This window comes from Camarhynchus parvulus, unplaced genomic scaffold, assembly GCF_901933205.1.
Source record: "Camarhynchus parvulus unplaced genomic scaffold, STF_HiC, whole genome shotgun sequence".
Taxonomy (NCBI): Eukaryota; Metazoa; Chordata; class Aves; order Passeriformes; family Thraupidae; genus Camarhynchus; species Camarhynchus parvulus.
Window position 1 is genome coordinate 94,884 of NW_022148633.1, and position 17,291 is coordinate 112,174.

General features: G+C 53.9%; 1 protein-coding gene across 1 annotated transcript; it reads right to left on the reverse strand.

Moving 5' to 3' along the window:
- Positions 1–3,738: 3,738 nt before the first annotated feature.
- Positions 3,739–16,763, reverse strand: LOC115916984 (carnitine O-palmitoyltransferase 1, liver isoform-like). Its single transcript, XM_030970718.1, has 7 exons — positions 16,738–16,763; positions 13,035–13,197; positions 10,214–10,315; positions 9,399–9,536; positions 7,836–7,914; positions 5,440–5,547; positions 3,739–3,767 (listed from the first exon to the last, which is right to left on the reverse strand). The coding sequence occupies exons 1-7, from the start codon at positions 16,761–16,763 to the stop codon at positions 3,739–3,741; spliced, it is 645 nt and encodes a 214-aa protein (XP_030826578.1).
- Between the last annotated feature and the right edge of the window lie 528 nt (positions 16,764–17,291).

Below are 17,291 nucleotides of genomic sequence, written 5' to 3' on the forward strand. Positions count from 1 at the left end.
GAGCCGCAGGGCTGCAGAGCTGGGACCCCCCCCGGCCGCCAGCAGGGCCCGGGCCCGGGCCCAGGGGCACCTGGGGAACCCAAAATACCCAAAAAATGACCCAAAATAACCAAAAAATACCCCAAAAATACCCCAAACCACCCCCAGCTGCCAGCAGGGCCCGGGCCCAGACCCAGGGACACCTGGGGAACCCAAAATACCCAAAAAATGACCCAAAATAGCCCAAAAATCCCCAAAAATAGCCCAAACCACCCCGGGCCCAGGGACACCTGGGGAACCCAAAATACCCAAAAAATACCCCAAAATATCCCAAAAATACCCAAAAAATACCCCAAACCACCCCGGGCCCAGGGGCACCTGGGGAACCCAAAAAACTCATCAGGGATCCCAAAATGCCCCAAAAATACCAAAATACCCAAATATACCCCAAAAATAACCCAAAATAACAAAAAAAAAAAAGAATCCAGAAATCCCCCAAATACCCCCAAAACCACGCCAAAAATGCCCCAAGTCTCCCAAAAAATGCCCCAAATCCCCCCCAAATCCCTCAAAAATCCTCAAATCCACCCAAAACCCCCCAAAATGGCCCTAAATGCCCCAAATCCCCTGAAAATTGCCCAAAATCCCCACAAATCTCCCCAAATCTCCCCCAAAATGTCCCAAATGTCCCCCCAAATGTCCAAATTCCCCAAATCCCCCCAAAAAACCCCCAAAATCCCCCCTCCAAATGTCCCTAAATCCCCCAAAATGTCCCAAAAATGCCCCAAACCCCCCCAAAATGCCCCAAATCTCCCCCAAAATTCCCCCCAAAATGTCCCTAAATCCCCCAAAATTCCCCCAAAATGTCCCAAAATTCCCCAAATCTCCCCCAAAAATGTCCCTAAATCCCCCAAACCCCTCCAAAATGTCCCCAAAATGCCCCAAATCTCCCCCAAAATTCCCCCCAAAATGTCCCTAAACCCCCCAAAATGTCCCAAAATGCCCCAAATCTCCCCCAAAATTCCCCCCAAAATGTCCCTAAACCCCCCAAAATGTCCCAAAATTCCCCCAAATCTCCCCCAAAATTCAACCCAAAATGTCCCAAAATCCCCCAACCCCCCCCAAAATGCCCCAAATCTCCCCCAAAATTCCCCCAAAATGTCCCAAAATTCCCCAAATCTCCCCCAAAATTCCCCCCAAAGTGTCCCTAAATCCCACAAACCCCCCCAAAATGCCCCAAAATTCCCCAAATCTCCCCCAAAATTCCCCCCAAAATGTCCCAAATCTGCCCCAAAATTCCCCAAAACCCCCGAATCCCCCCTCACCTGTCCCCGGCCGTCAGCACCGCGGGGCTCTCTGCCTCGGGGGGGGCTCCCCCCCGGCCCCGCCGCTGTTCCAGAACTTTCTGGAATTGTCCCTGGAGCTCGGGGGGGCTCAGGGGCCGCCCCCCCCCCGCCCGCAGGGGCACCCGGAACAGGCGCCCCCCCCAGAGCACGGCCAGCGCCCCAGAGCCCCCCCCGGAACGCAGCAGCCGGTCTGGGGGGGCACGGGCACGTCAGGGGAGCCCCCCAATAGCAGAGGGGGAGTTTGGGGGTCCCCAAGGGATTTGGGGGGGTCCAGGGGGGGTTTGGGGGTCCCCAAGGGATTTTGGGGGGTCCAGGGGGGTTTTGGGGGGTCCCAAATGGAGTTTGGGGGTCCCCAAGGGATTTGGGGGGTTTGGGGGTCCCAAATGGGTTTGGGGGGTTAAAAAGGGATTTGGGGGTTTGGGGGTCCCAAAGGGATTTGGGGGGTCCAAGGGGGTTTGGGGGGTCCCAAATGGGGTTTGGGGGTCCAGGGGATTTGGGGGGGCCCAAAAGGGATTTTGGGGGTTTGGGGTCCGGGGTTTGGGGGTCCCCAATGGAGTTTGGGGGGTCCCAAAGGGGATTTAGGGGGGGTTTTGGGGGTCCCAAATGGAGGGGGTTTGGGGGTCCCAAAGGGGATTTAGGGGGGGTTTGGGGGTCCCAAAGGGATTTGGGGGGTCCAAAAGGGGATTTGGGGGTCCCAAATGGGTTTGGGGGGTCCCAAAGGGGATTTGGGGGTTGGGGGGTCCCAAAGGGATTTGGGGGGGTCTAGGGGGGTTTGGGGGGGTTGGGGGTCCCAAAGGGATTTGGGGGGTCCAGGGGGGTTTGGGGGGTCCCAAATGGGATTTGGGGGGCCCAAAGGGGGATTTAGGGGGGGGTTTGGGGGTCCCAAAAGGGATTTGGGGGGGTCCAGGGGCGGTTTTGGGGGGGTTTGGGGGGTCCCAAATGGGATTTGGGGGGTCCAAAAGGGGATTTGGGGGGGGTTTGGGGGTCCCAAATGGAGTTTGGGGGGTCCAGGGGGGGTTTGGGGGGTCCCAAATGGAGTTTGGGGGAAATTTGGGGGTCCCAGGTGAAATTTGGGGGTCCCAAATAGATTTGGGGGTGTCCAGGGGGGGTTTTGGTGATCACACAGGAATATTGGGGGAAATTTGGGGGGTCCAGGGGGGGTTTTGGGGGAAATTTGTGGGTCCCAAAAGGGATATGGGGCCCCCAGAGATGGAATTGGAGGAAATTTGGGGGTCTCAAATGGAATTTGGGGGTCCCAGGGGGGTTTGGGGGTCCCAAGGGGAGGAAATTGTGAGATATTTGGGGGTGCCAGGTGGAATTTGGGGGGTCCCAAAGAGACTTGGGGGGGGGTTGGGGGTCCTTGGGGGGGGAATTGAGGAAAATTTGGGGGTCCCAGGTGGAATTTGGGGGAATTTTGGGAGTCCCAAAAAGGATTTGGGGGGTCCCAAAAGGGATCTGGGGAGGTTTGGGGGTCCTTGGGGGAGAATTGGGGGAAATTTGGGGGTCCCAAAAAGGATTTGGGGGTCCCAGAGATGGAATTGGAGGAAATTTGGGGGTCTCAGATGGAATTTGGGGGTCCCAAAAGGGATTTGGGGGTGTTTAGGGGTCCCAAGGGGAGGAAATTGGGAGAAATTTGGGGTTTCCAGGTGGAATTTGGGGGAGTTTTGGGGGTCCCAAAAGAAATTTGGGGGGTCCAGGGGGGATTTGGGGGGAAATCTGGGAGTCCCGGGTGGAATTTGGGGGTCCCAAAATGGATTCGGAGGAGGTTTGGGGTGTCTGGGGGGAATTTTGGGGATCACAGGTGGGAAAAAGGGGAAATTTGGGGATCCCAGGTGAAACTTGGGGGAGTTTTAGGGGGGATTTTGGGGGTCCCGTGTGGGATTTTGGGGAGGATTTTGGGGTTTTGGGGTTTTTTTGGGGGTTTTTTTGGGGGCTCCGCGTGGTGCTGGCCTACAGCGGGAACGTGGGGGGTCAACAGCACCTGAAAATCACCCCAAAACAGCCCCAAAACCCCAAAACACCCCAAAGTTACCCCAAGCCAGCCCCAAAGTCACCCCAAAACAACCCAGGGACCCCAAAATCACCCCAAAGTCGCCCCAAAAACAACCCAAAAACACCCCAAAGTCACCCCAAAAACAGCCCCAAAGTCGCCCCAAAACCAGCCCCAAAGTCACCCCAAAAACACCCCAAAATCACCCCAAAACAAAACACCCAAAGCACCCTAAAAACAACCCCAAAGTCACCCCAAAACACCCCAAAATCACCCCCAAAACCCAAAAACAACCCAAAACACCCCAAAGTCACCCCAAAAACAGCCCCAAAATCACCCCAAAAACAACCCAGAATTCAACCCAAAGTCACCCCAAAATCACCATAAAAACAGCCCCAAAGTCACCCCAAAACCAACCCAAAATCACCCCAAAATCAGCCCCGGAACAGCACCTGGGGATCCCAAAATCACCCCAAAAACAGCCCAAAGTCACCCCAAAAACAACCCAAAGTGACCCCAAAATCACCCCAAAACAACCCCACAATTCCTCCAAAACCCCAAATCCCACCCTGATCCCCCAAAATTCCCCCTGAAACCCCAAATTTCCCCCTTTAGACCCCAAATCACCCCCCCACTTAAACCCCCAAAATTTCCCCTTCTGGACCCCAATTCCCCCTTTAAACCCCAAATTGTCCCCAAAACCCCACAATTCCCCTTTGACACCCCAAATTTCCCCTTTTAAACCCCAAATCCCCCTCCCAGAATCCCAAATTTCCCCTTTTAGACCCCAAAATTCCCCTTTGAACCCCAAAATTCCCCTTTAAACCCCCAAAATTTCCCACATTTCCCCCCTGGGGACCCCAAATCCCACCACAACCCCCCCAAAATTCCCCTTTTAAACCCCAATTTTCCCCTTCAAACCCCAAAATCTCCCTCCCAGGACCCCAAATTCTCTCCAGAACCCCAAAATTCCCATTTTAAACCCCAAAATTCCCCTTTGACACCCCAAATTTTCCCCTTTTAAACCCCAAAATTTCCCAAAATAACCCCATTTGAACCCCAAAATTCATCTTTTCAATCCCCAATTTCCACCTTGGGGACCCCAAATTTCCCCATTTTCCCCCAAATTCCCCTTATGAACCCCAAATCCCCTCCCAGGACCCCAAATTTCCCCTTTTCCCCCCAAATTCCCCATTCCTCCCAAATTTCCCTTTCCCCCCAAATTTCCCCTTTTCCACCCAAATTTCCCCTTTTCCCCCAAATTTCCCATTTCCCCCCAAATTCCCCATTCCCCCCAAATTTCCCATTTCCCCCCAAATTCCCCTTTTCCCCCCAAATTTCCCTTTTCCCTCCAAATTTCCCCTTATAAACCCCAAATCCCCTCCCAGGACCCCAAATTTCCCATTTCCCCCCCAAATTCCCCATTCCCCCCAAATTCCCCATTTCCCCCCAAATTCCCCATTCCCCCCCAAATTTCCCATTTCCCCCCAAATTTCCCCTTTTCCCCCCAAATTTCCCATTTCCCCCCCAAATTTCCCTTTTCCACCCAAATTTCCCCATTTCCCCCCAAATTTCCCTTTTCCCCCAAATTCCCCTTTTCCACCCAAATTTCCCATTTCCCCCCAAATTTCCCCTTTCCCCCCCCAAATTTCCCTTTTCCCCCAAATTCCCTTTTCCCCCCAAATTTCCCCTTTTCCACCCACATTTCCCATTCCCCCCCAAATTTCCCCATTCCCCCCAAATTTCCCATTACCCCCAAATTCCCCATCCCCCAAATTTCCCATTTCCCCCCAAATTTCCCCTTTTCCCCCCAAATTTCCCATTCCCCCCCAAATTTCCCCTTTTCCCCCCAAATTTCCCTTTTCCCCCAAATTTCCCTTTTCCACCCAAATTTCCCATTCCCCCCAAATTTTCCCTTTTCCACCCCAAATTTCCCTTTTCCCCCAAATTTCCCCTTATAACCCCCAAATCCCCTCCCAGGACCCCAAATTTCCCATTCCCCCAAATTCCCCATTTCCCCAAATTCCCCTTTCCCCAAATTTCCCCTTTTCCCCCAAATTTCCCCATTCCCCCAATTTTCCCATTTCCCCCCGAATTCGCCCCAAATCCCGCACCGGCGCTCACCGGCGGCAGGCTCCCGGCCCGCACGAGGCTGCGGAAGCTCAGGAAGGCGAAGGCGACGTTGGCGGCTCGGGCGGCCGGGACCCGCGAGGGGGGCGGCCCCAAAACGTCCTGGGGGGGACCCCAAAATCACAACCCCAAATTTGGGGGTCAGAGACTCAGGACCCCCCAAAAACCCAAATTTGGGAAAACCCAAAAACCCCCAAATTAATCAAAGCCACTAAAATTAAGAGGGAAGGGACCCCAAAAGGTCCTGGGGAGGACCCCAAAATCAGAACCCCAAATTTGGGGGGGGTCAGACCCCAAACCTGGGGGCTCTGGGCCCCAAAACCCCAAATTTGGGGGGGAAAACCCCCCACAAAAACCCCAAAAATTGGGGGTAAGAGATCCCAAATGCACGAAAATTGGAGGGAAGGGACCCCAAAAGGTCCTGGGGGGGACCCCAAAATCAGAACCCCAAATTTGGGGGGGTCAGAGCCTCACCCACCCCCCAAAATCCCAAATTTTGGGGCAAAAAACCCCAAATTTGAGGGGCAAAACCACCCAAACTCCTAAAATTAGAGAGACAAACCTGTAAAAATGATGGGGAAATGTCCCCAAAAGGTCCTGGGGGGACCCCAAAATCAGAACCCCAAATTTGGGGGGGTCAGAGCCTCAGGACCCCCCCAAAATCACGAATTTGGGGGACAAAAACCCCAAATTTGGGGGTAAGAGATGATCCAAAGCCACTAAAATTGGAGGGAAGGGACCCCAAAAGGTCCTGGGGGGGACCCCAAAATCAGAACCCCAAATTTGGGGGGGTCAGAAACTCAGGACCCCCCAAAATCCCAAATTTTGGGGGGAAAAACCCCCAAAAAAAACCCCCCAAATTTGGGGTAAGAGATGCCAAAGCCACTAAAATTAAGAGGGAAGGGACCCCAAAAGGTCCTGGGGGGGACCCCAAAATCACAACCCCAAATTTGGGGGGGTCAGAGCCTCACGCACCCCCCAAAATCCCAAATTTTGGGGCAAAAAACCCCAAATTTGAGGGGCAAAACCACCCAAACTCCTAAAATTAGAGAGACAAACCTGTTAAAAATGATGGGGAAATGTCCCCAAAAGGTCCTGGGGGGACCCCAAAATCAGAACCCCAAATTTGGGGGTCAGACCCCAAAACAATTTGGGGGACAAAAACCCCGAATTTGGGGGTAAGAGATGCCAAAGCCACTAAAATTGGAGGGAAGGGCCCCAAAGGCCTGGGGGACCCCAAAATCAGAACCCCAAAGGGGGGCAAAAAACAGGACCCCAACCCAAATTTTGGGAAAACCCCCAAAAAACAAAATTTGGGGTAAGAGATCCAAAGCCACTAAAATTAAGAGGGAGGGAACCCAAAAGGTCCTGGGGGGACCCCAAAATCAGAACCCAAGGGGCAGACCTCAGGACCCCCCAAAATCCCAAATTTGGAAAAAAACCAAAGGGGGTAGAAGACCCCAAAGCCACTAAAATTGGAGGGAAGGGACCCCAAAAGGTCCTGGGGGGACCCCAAAATCAGAACCCCAAATTTGGGGGGGGTCAGACCCCAAACCTGGGGGCTCTGGGCCCCCAAAACCCAAATTTGGGGGGGAAAACCCCCAAAAAACCCCAAAAATTGGGGGTAAGAGACCCCAAAGGCACTAAAATTGGAGGGAAGGGACCCCAAAAGGTCCTGGGGGTCACCCCAAAATCACAACCCCAAATTTGGGGGGGTCAGAGCCTCACCCACCCCCCAAACCCCGAAATTTTGGGGTGTTTTTGTTGTTGTTTTTTGGGTTCTTTGGGGTTTTTTAGAGGGGATTTTTAGGGTTTTTTGGTTTTTTTTGGAGGGGGGTTTTGAGGGTTTTTGGGGGGATTTTTGGGGGGTTTTGGGGTTTTTTTTGGGGAGCTTTTTTTGGGTTTTTTGGGTCTTTTGGGGAGTTTTTTTGGGGGGGTTCGGGTGGGTTTTTTTGGGGGTTTTTTGGTTTTTGGGGGGGTTTAAGGGTTTTTTTGGGGGTGTTTTTGGGAGGGGGTTTGGGGTTTTTGGGTGGTCTTTGGAGGTTTTGGGGGGATTTTTGGGGGGGTTTGGGTTTTTTTGGGGTTCTTTTTTTGGTTTTTGGGGGTTTTTGGCGGGGGTTTGGGGAGTTTTTTAGGGTCTTTTTGGAGGTTTTTTTTTGGTTTTTGGGAGTTTTTCCGTTTTTTTTTTTTTAGGGTTTCTTTGGGGTTTTTTGGGGGGGGGGGTTTAAGAGGATTTTTGGGGGTTTTGGGGGATTTTTGGTGTTTTTTGGGGTTTTTTGGTTTGGTTTCTTTTTAATCTTTAGGGTTTTTGGCAGTTTTGGGGGTTTTTTTGGTTTTTTTTTTTATTTTTTGTGGTTTTTTGGGGGGCTCCCCAATTTCGGGGGTCTCACCATGAGGTAGTAGCTGCCCGTGCTGGGGAGGGGTCCCCGAGCCCCCAAGTGCAGCTGCTCCTTCCCACAGCTCACTCAGCTTGGGGGAAACACAAAATTGGGGACCCCAAAAACCCAAAATGCACCCGGGACCCCTAAAGCCCCCCCAAATCCCCCAGCACCCCCCAAAATCCCACAAATTTCACCCAGGACCCCCCAAAGTTCCCCCAAAATTCCCCCAATTCCCCCCAGGACCCTCAAAACTCCCCCAGGACCCCCTAAAATTCCCCCAAATCCCTCCAGGACCCCATACCCCCAAATCCCCCCAAAATCCACCCAAGAGCCCCTAAAATCACCCCAAACCCCCCTAGGACCCCCCAAAATACCCCCAAATCCCCCCAGGGCCCCCCAACCCCCCCCAGGACCCCCCAAAGCCCCCTAAAAATCCCCCCAGGACCCCCCAACCCCCCCCAAGACCCCCCAAAATCCCCCAGGACCCCTAACAATCCCCCCAGAATCCCCCCAAACCCCACCGGGACCCCCCAAACCCCCCCAGGACCCCCCATTCCCCCGGACCCCCAAAACCCCCCAGGATCCCCAACTCCCCCAGGACCCCCAAAAACCCCCCCCCCCAAAAAAATCCCCCCAGGACCCCAAAACCCCCCCAGGACCCCTCAAACCCCACCAAGACCCCCAAAATCCCCCCAGGACCCCCAAAATCCCCCAAATCCCCCAGGACCCCAAAAATCCCCCCAAAAAACCCCCAGGACCCCCAACTCCCCCAAAACCCCCAAACGCCCCCCCCAAAACCCCCAGGACCCCCTAAAATTCCCCCCAAATCCCCCCCAAACCCCCAGGACCCCCAAAATCCCCCCAGGACCCCCGAAATCCCCCAAACCCCTAAACCTCCCCAGGACCCCCAGCCCCTGCCCCCCAGGATCCCCCCCAAACCCCCCCAGGACCCTCAAAATACCCCCAAACCCCCCAAACCTCCCCAGACCCCCCAAAATGCCCCCCAGACCCCCAAAATCCCCCCAAACCCCCAGGACCCCCAAACCCCAACCCCCCAAACCCCCAAAACCCCCAACCCCCAACCCCCAACCCAACCCCCCACCCCCCCCACCCCCCCCCAACCCCCAAACCCCCCCCCAACCCCCAAACACCCCCAACCCCACCTCCAAACCCCCAAAAAACCCCCAACCCTCAAAACAAACCCCAACCCCTCAACCCCCAAACCCCCCAAATCCCCCAGCCCCCAACCCCCCCCTAAAATCCCCCCCAAGACCCCCAAAACCCCCCAAAAGACCCCCCAAAATCCCCCAGGACCCCCAACCCCCCCAAGACCCCCCATAATCCCCCCATAATCCCCCCAGGACCCCCAAAATCGCCCCAAAATCCCCCCAAGACCCCTAAAACCCCCCCAGGACCCCCAAATCCCCCCAAATCCCCAAGGGCCCCCCAAACCCCCCCAGGACCCCCTAAAATCCCCCCAAGACCCCCCAAAATCCCCAAACCCCCCCAGGACCCCCAAACCCTCCCAGGACCCCCCAAAATCGCCCCAAACCCCCCCGGCCCCCCCCTCACGTAGCAGGGCAGGGCCCAGCCCCGCAGGCGCAGCCACCGCTGGATTTGGGGGCCGGGCCCCCCCAAGAAGCTGCGGGCGAGGGGGGGCAGCCCCTCCCCCACCCCCCCCGGCCCCAGGCTCTGCAGCGACTCCACGGCCTGGGGGGGGGCGGGGGGGGGGCACCGAAAATGCGGAAAAAACGGGAAATTAAACCAAAAAAAAAAAACCAAATAAAATGAAAAAGAAAAACGAAACAGAACCAAAAAAAACCCAAACGAAATTAAACAAACAAACAAAAAAAATTAAACAAAAAAAAACCCCAGAACATTCACCCAGAGACCCCCACCCAGGACCCCCCCCAAAAAATCCCCAAAAATTCCAGGGACCCCAAAAAATCCCAGGGACCCCCCCAAAAATTCCAGGGGCACCAAACCCCCCCCCAAAAAAAAACCAAAATCCCACTCAGGGACCCCAAAACCTCCCCAAAAAATCCCAGGGACACCAAAACCCCCCCAAAAAAACCCAAAATCCCACTCAGGGACCCCAAACCCCCCCAAAAAAACCCCAAAATCCCACTCAGGGACACCAACCCCCAAAAAAACCCCAAAAATTCCAGGGACACCAAAACCTCCCCAAAAAATTCCAGGGACCCCAAAAATCCCCCCAAAAAAACCCCAAACCCCCCCCCCCAAAAAAACCCAAAAAATTCCCAGGGACCGCAAAATCCCCCAAAAAAAAACCAAAAATCCCAGGGACACCAAACCCCCCAAAAAAACCCCAAAAAATCCCAGACCCCCCCAGGCCCCCCCAAATTCTCGCCCCTCCCCCCCCGCACCTGGCGCACGGTGTCGCTCAGGGGGGGGAGGGGCAGCGCGGGCAGCGCCCCCTGCAGGCTGCGCAGCCCCGGGCGGCGCCCGCAGAACATGCGCACCAGGGCCTGGGGATACCGAAAATGCAGAAATCAACACCTAAAATCACCCGAAATTAACCCTAAAATAACCCGAAAATAACCCGAAAATAACTGCTAAACCGCCCCAAAAACTGCCCCAAAATTAACCCAAAAACTGCCCCAAAATTAACCCAAAAATGCCCCCCAGAGAACATGCGCACCAGGGCCTGGGGACACCCGAAAATACAGAAATCAACACCTAAAATCACCCGAAATTAACCCTAAAATAACCCGAAATTAACTGCTGAACTGCCCCAAAAACTGCCCCAAAATTAACCCAAAAACACCCACAGAGAACATGCGCACCAGGGCCTGGGGACACCGAAAATACAGAAATCAACACCTAAAATCACCCGAAATTAACCCAAAAATAACCCGAAAATAACCCGAAAATAACTGCTGAACTGCCCCAAAACCTGCCCCAAAATTAACCCAAAAACTGCCCCAAAATTAACCCAAAAATGCCCCCCAGAGAACATGCACACCAGGGCCTGGGGACACCGAAAATACAGAAACTCATAGAAAATTAACTCAAAATTAACCCAAAATTAACCCCGAAAATAACTCCTAAACCGCCCCAAAAACTGCCCCAAAATTAACCCAAAAACTGCCCCAAAATTAACCCAAAAACTGCCCCCAGAGAACATGCGCACCAGGGCCTGGGGACACCGAAAATACAGAAATGAACACCTAAAATCACCCGAAATTAACCCGAAATTAACCCGAAATTAACCCGAAATTAACCCGAAAATAACTGCTAAACTGCCCCAAAAACTGCCCCAAATTAACCCAAAAACACCCACAGAGAACATGCGCACCAGGGCCTGGGGACACCGAAAATGCAGAAATCAACACCTAAAATCACCCGAAATTAACCCTAAAATAACCCGAAATTAACTGCAAAAACTGCCCCAAAATTAACCCAAAAACTGCCCCAAAATTAACCTAAAAATACCCCCAGAGAACATGCGCACCAGGGCCTGGGGATACCCGAAAATGCAGAAATTAACACCTAAAATCACCCGAAATTAACCCTAAAATAACTGCTAAACTGCCCCAAAAACTGCCCCAAAATTAACCCAAAAACTGCCCCAAAATTAACCCAAAAACTGCCCCAAAATTAAACCAAAAACACCCCCAGAGAACATGAGCACCAGGGCCTGGGGACCCAAAACCACAGAAATTCATAGAAAATTAACTCAAAATTAACCCAAAATTAACCCGAAAATAACTCCTAAACCGCCCCAAAACCTGCCCCAAATTAACCCAAAAACACCCCCAGAGAACATCCGCACCAGGGCCTGGGGACCCGAAAATACAGAAATTTACACAAAATTAACCCGAAATTAACCCTAAAATAACTCCTAAACTGCCCCAAAAACTGCCCCAAAAACTGCCCCAAATTACCCAAAATGCCCCCAGAAAACATACAAAATAACAAAAATAAATAACTAAAATAATAAACCCCCAAAACTCACGCCCCAAATTAACCCAAAAACACCCACAGAGAACATCCGCACCAGGGCCTGGGGACACCCGAAAATACAGAAATTAACACTAAAATCACCCGAAATTAACCCGAAATTAACCCGAAAATAACCCGAAAATAACTGCTAAACCGCCCCAAAACTGCCCCAAAATTAACTAAAAACTGCCCCAAAATTAACCCAAAAATGACCCCCAGAGAACATCCGCACCAGGGCCTGGGGACACCCGAAAATACAGAAATCAACACCTAAAATCACCCGAAATTAACCCTAAAATTAACCCGAAATTAACCCGAAAATAACTGCTGAACTGCCCCAAAAACTGCCCCAAAACCTGCCCAAAATTAACCCAAAAACTGCCCCAAAATTAACCCAAAAATGCCCCCCAGAGAACATGCGCACCAGGGCCTGGGGACACCCGAAAATACAGAAATTAACACCTAAAATCACCCGAAATTAACCCTAAAATAATAAACTGCCCCAAAACTGCCCCAAAAAAAAAACTGCCCTAAAAAAAACTGCCCCAAAAAAAAACACCCCCAGAGAACATGCACCAGGGCCCAAATTATAAAATTAACCCCCAAAATAACCCCAGGGACCCCCCAAAATACCCCAAAAACCCCCAGATGTACTTTTTTTTCACCCCCCCCCCACCCAGAGAATACAAGGCCGAAATTAACCCCCAAAATAACTCTAAACTGCCCCAAAACCCCAAAACAAAAAAAAAAACAAAAAAAAAACCCAAAAAACAACAAAAAAAAAAAAAAAAAAAACACAAAAAAAAAAAAAAAAAAAAAAAAACAAAACAAACAAAAACAACAAAAATCCCTACCAAAAACCCAACAAACCTCCCCAAAAACCCCAGAAGGGACCGCCCGTCCCCGCCCAAAGCCCCAACCTGGTGCCCCCCCAGGGACCCCAAATCCCCCCCAGGACCCCCCAAACTCCACCACCCCAGGACCCCCGGGACCAGGACGTACCACTCAGAGCCGAGGGGGGGTTCAGGCCCTTCCAGGGCCCCCCCAAACTCCACCCAGGACCCCTCAAACCCCCCAGGACTGGCACGTACCACCCAGAGGTGGGGGGAGACTTCAGGCCCGCCCAGGGTCCCCCAAATCCCCCCCAAATCTGCCCAAATCCCCCCAAACCCCCCAGGACCCCCAAACTCCACCCAGGACCCCTCAAACCCCCCCAGGACCCCCCCCAGGACCGGCACGTACCACCCAGAGGCGGGGGGGGGGTCCGGGCCGGCCCAGGGCGCCCCCGGTGCCCCCCAGGAGCAGGCGCAGCCCCAGGCGCAGGGTGAGCCCCAGCAGCAGCCAGAGCCCCGAGCAGAAGAGCAGCAGCGCCAGCGGGGCCCGCAGGGCAGCGGGCAGCAGCGGGCTGGACACGGGGCAAGGGACCCCAAAACACAGCCAGGGATCAGAAACATCGACCCGGGGAGCCCAAAAACCCCAAAAACCCCAAAAACCCACCCCAGGGACCCCAAAAACCCCAAAAACCCACCCCAGGGACCCCCAAAACACACCCCAAAAACCCACCCCAGGGACCCCAAAAAACACCCAAAAACCCCAAAAACCCACCCCAGGGACCCCAAAAACCCCAAAAACCCACCCCAGGGACCCCAAAACACAGCCAGGGATCAGAAACAGCTACCCGGGGAGCCCAAAAACCCCAAAAACCCCAAAAACCCACCCCAGGGACCCCAAAAACCCCCAAATATCTACCCCAGGGACCCCAAAAACCCCAAAAACCCACCCCAGGGACCCCAAAACCCCAAAAAACCCACCCCAGGGACCCCAAAACCCCAAAAACCCACCCCAGGGACCCCAAAACACAGCCAGGGATCAGAAACAGCTACCCGGGGAGCCCAAAAACCCCAAAACCCCAAAACCCACCCCAGGGACCCAAAAACCCCAAATATCCACCCCAGGGACCCCAAAACACAGCCAGGACAAAAACACAGGGGAGCCCAAAACCCCAAAAAACCCCAGGGACCCCAAAAACCCCAAAAACCCCACCCAGGGAAAAAACCCAGGGATCAGAAACAGCTACCCGGGGGCCCCCAAAAACCCCCAAAACACCCCGGGAAAAACCCACCCCAGGGACCCCAAAACACAGCCAGGGATCAGAAACAGCTACCCGGGGAGCCCAAAAACCCCAAAACCCCAAAAACCCACCCCAGGGACCCCAAAACCCCAAAAACCCACCCCAGGGACCCCAAACCCAAATACACCCAGGGATCAAAAAAAATCTACCCGGGGACTCCAAAAACCCCAAAAAACCCCAGGGACCCCAAAACACCCCAGGGAAAAACAGCTACCCAGGGACCCCAAAAAACCCAGCCCCAGGGACCCCAAAACCCCAAAAATCTACCCCAGGGACCCCAAAAACCCCCAAAACCCACCCAGGGACCCCAAAAATCTACCCCAGGGACCCCAAAACACACCCAGGGATCAAAAACAGCTACCCAGGGACCCCAAAAACCCCAAAAATCCACCCCAGGGACCCCAAAAACCCCCAAAAATCTACCCCAGGGACCCCAAAACACACCCAGGGATCAAAAAAATCTACCCAGGGACCCCAAAAATCCACCCTGGGAAACTCAAAAACCCCCAAAATCCACCCCAGGACCTCCAAAAACCCAAAATTTCTATTCCTAAATCCCAAAAATCCACCCCAGGATCCCCCAAAACCCCCAAAATCCACCCAGGGAACCCCAAAACCCGAAAAATCCACCCCAGGACCCCACAATTCCACCCAGGACCCCAAAAATTCACATGGGGCCCCCAAAATCCACCCCAGGACCCTCAAAAACCCCAAAAATCCACCCAGGGACCCCCAAAATCCCAAAATTTCCATCCCCAAACCCCCAAAATCCACCCCAGAACCCCAAAATTCCACCCAGGACCCCCGAAATCCCCCATTTTTGGGCTTCTCCCCTTTTTCCCCCCTCCCCAAGAATTTGGGAAATTTTGGGGACCCTTCCCCAAGTTTTAGGAACCCCCCCCAGATTTTAGGGAGCCCCCCCCAGATTTTGTGAAACCCACCCCAGATTTCGGTGACCCCCCAAGATTTTGGGGACCCTCCTGGGTTTTGGGGACCTCCCCCAAGTTTTAGGGACCCCTCCCCAGATTTTGGATTCCCCCCCATATTTTGGGGACCCCCCCAAGATTTGGGGACCCCCCACGGGATTTGGGGACCCCGGTTGGGGACCCCAAAACGGCTTTGGGGACCCAACCCTCACCAGGGGGAAGCCCCCGGCTCAAAACCCCCAAAAGCCCCAGGACGTCCAAAAGCCAAATGTCTATGCCTAAATCCCAAAGACCCCCAGGAGCCCCAAAACCCAACCCCTGACCCCCGGGCTTGGGCCAACAGGCCAATGGGAACCCCAAAAAAACCCAAAACAAAATAGCCCAAAATTTCCATCCCAAACCCCAAAATCACCCCCCCAAAACCCGACCCAAATCCCCATTTGGGGCTTCTCCCCCCCCCCCTCCCAAAATTTGGGGGGACCCTTCCCAAGTTTTAGGAACCCCCAGATTTTGGGAGCCCCCAGATTTTGGAAACCCACCCCAGATTTGGGGACCCCCAAATCACCCTCCTGGGTTTGGGGACCCCCAAAAATGGGCCTCCCCAGCACCCCAAAACCCCAAGAAACCCCCACAACCCCAAAGCCCCAAAAACCACCAAAAATCACCAAAATCACCCCCAAAAACAGCCACGTCCTGGGGCCCACGGGGTGGGTCTGGGGACCCCCAAAATCACATTGGGACCCCAAAATCACATTGGGACCCCAAAATCCCGGCCCAGAACCCCAAAAAACCCAAAATCACCCCCCAAACAGCCACGGGCCCCAAATCACCCCAAAACACAAACCCCAAATGGCCCCCAAAAAAAATCACCCCAAAACCCCAAATCCCCCCCCAAAAAACCCCAAAACCCCCAAATCCAGCCCAAAAAAACACCAAAAATCACCAAAATTACCCCCAATCCCCTCCCCAAAAACAGCCACGGCCTGGGGCCCCTGCGGGGTGCGTCTGGGGACCCCCAAAATCACATTGGGACCCCCAAAAATCAGCTTAGGACCCCAAAAATCAGCTTGGGACCCCCAAAAATCGGTGTGCGACCCCAAAAACCCCAAAACCCACCCCAAAAATCCATCCCAGGGCCTCAAAAATCCTTAAAATCCTCCCAGGAGCCCCCCAAAAACCAGCCACATCCGGAGGCCCTCAGGGCGGGTCTGGGGACCCCAAAAATCACATTTGGACCCCAAAAATCGGCTTGGGACCCCAAAAAACCCCAAAATCCACCCCAAAAATCAGCCCAAAAAAACACCAAAAATCACCAAAATCACCCCCAAAACCCCACCAAAAACAGCCACGTCCAGGGGGCCCATAGGGTGGGTTTGGGGGACCCCAAAAATCACATTGGGACCCCAAAAATCACATTGGGACCCCCAAAAATGGGCTCAGCACCCCAAAAAACCCCAAAACACCCCCAAAACCCCCCAAATCCCCCCCAAAACCCCAAAATCCAGCCCAAAAACACACCAAAAATCACCCAAATCCACCCCAAACCCCCCCCAAAAACAGCCACGTCCTGGGGCCCGCAGGGCGGGTCTGGGGACCCCCAAAATCACATTGGGCCCCCAAAAATCAGCTTGGGACCCCAAAAATCGGTTTGGGACCCCAAAATCCACCCCGGGACCCCCAAAAATCAGCTTGGGACCCCCAGAACCAAACCTGAGACCCCAATTTTTGGGTTCCCACTCCCCCAATTCGGGGGGTCCCATATCCATTTCCAGCTCCCCCCTCCCCAATTTCGGGGTCTCTGTCCCAAATTTCGGGGGTCCCTCTCCCCATTTTGGGCTCCCCCTCTCTGTTTTCAGCATCCCCCTCCCCATTTTTGGACTCCCCTCACCCCAAATTTGGACCCTTTCTCCCCATTTTGGGGTCCCCTCCCCATTTTGGTGCCCCCCTCCCAATTTTGGTGTCCCCCTCTCCATTTTGGTGCCCCCCTCCCCATTTTTGGGGGTCCCCCTCCCCAATTTTGGTGCCCCCCTCCCCATTTTCAGGACTCCCCCTCCCCATTTTCAGACTCCCGCTCCCCATTTTTGGACTCCCCTCACCCCAAATTTGGCCTTTTTCTCCCCAATTTTGGTGCCCCCCTCCCCATTTTTGGGGGTCCCCTCCCCAATTTTGGTGCCCCCCTCCCCATTTTCAGACTCCCCCTCCCCATTTTTGGGGGTCCCCCTCCCCATTTTTGGACTCCCCTCACCCCAAATTTGGCCTCTTTCTCCCCCATTTTGGGGGTCCCCTCCCCATTTTTGGGGGTCCCCTACCCAATTTTGGTGCCCCCCTCCCCATTTTTCAGACTCCCCCCCTCCCCATTTTTTGGGGGTCCCCTCCCCATTTTTGGACTCCCCTCACCCCAAATTTGGCCTCTTTCTCCCCCATTTTGGGGGTCCCCTCCCC

Bases quoted from the DNA above. Each gene is read 5' to 3' on its own strand.
- LOC115916984 (XM_030970718.1), bottom strand. From the start codon at position 16,763: ATGGGGAGAAAGGGTCCAAATTTGGG. The intron at 5,548-7,835 runs GTGAGACCCCCG...GGTCCCCCCCAG, and splicing joins CGGGCAGCTACTACCTCATG to GACGTTTTGGGGCCGCCCCC. The intron at 3,768-5,439 runs GTGAGCGCCGGT...TGGGATCCCCAG, and splicing joins GGGCCGGGAGCCTGCCGCCG to GTGCTGTTCCGGGGCTGATT.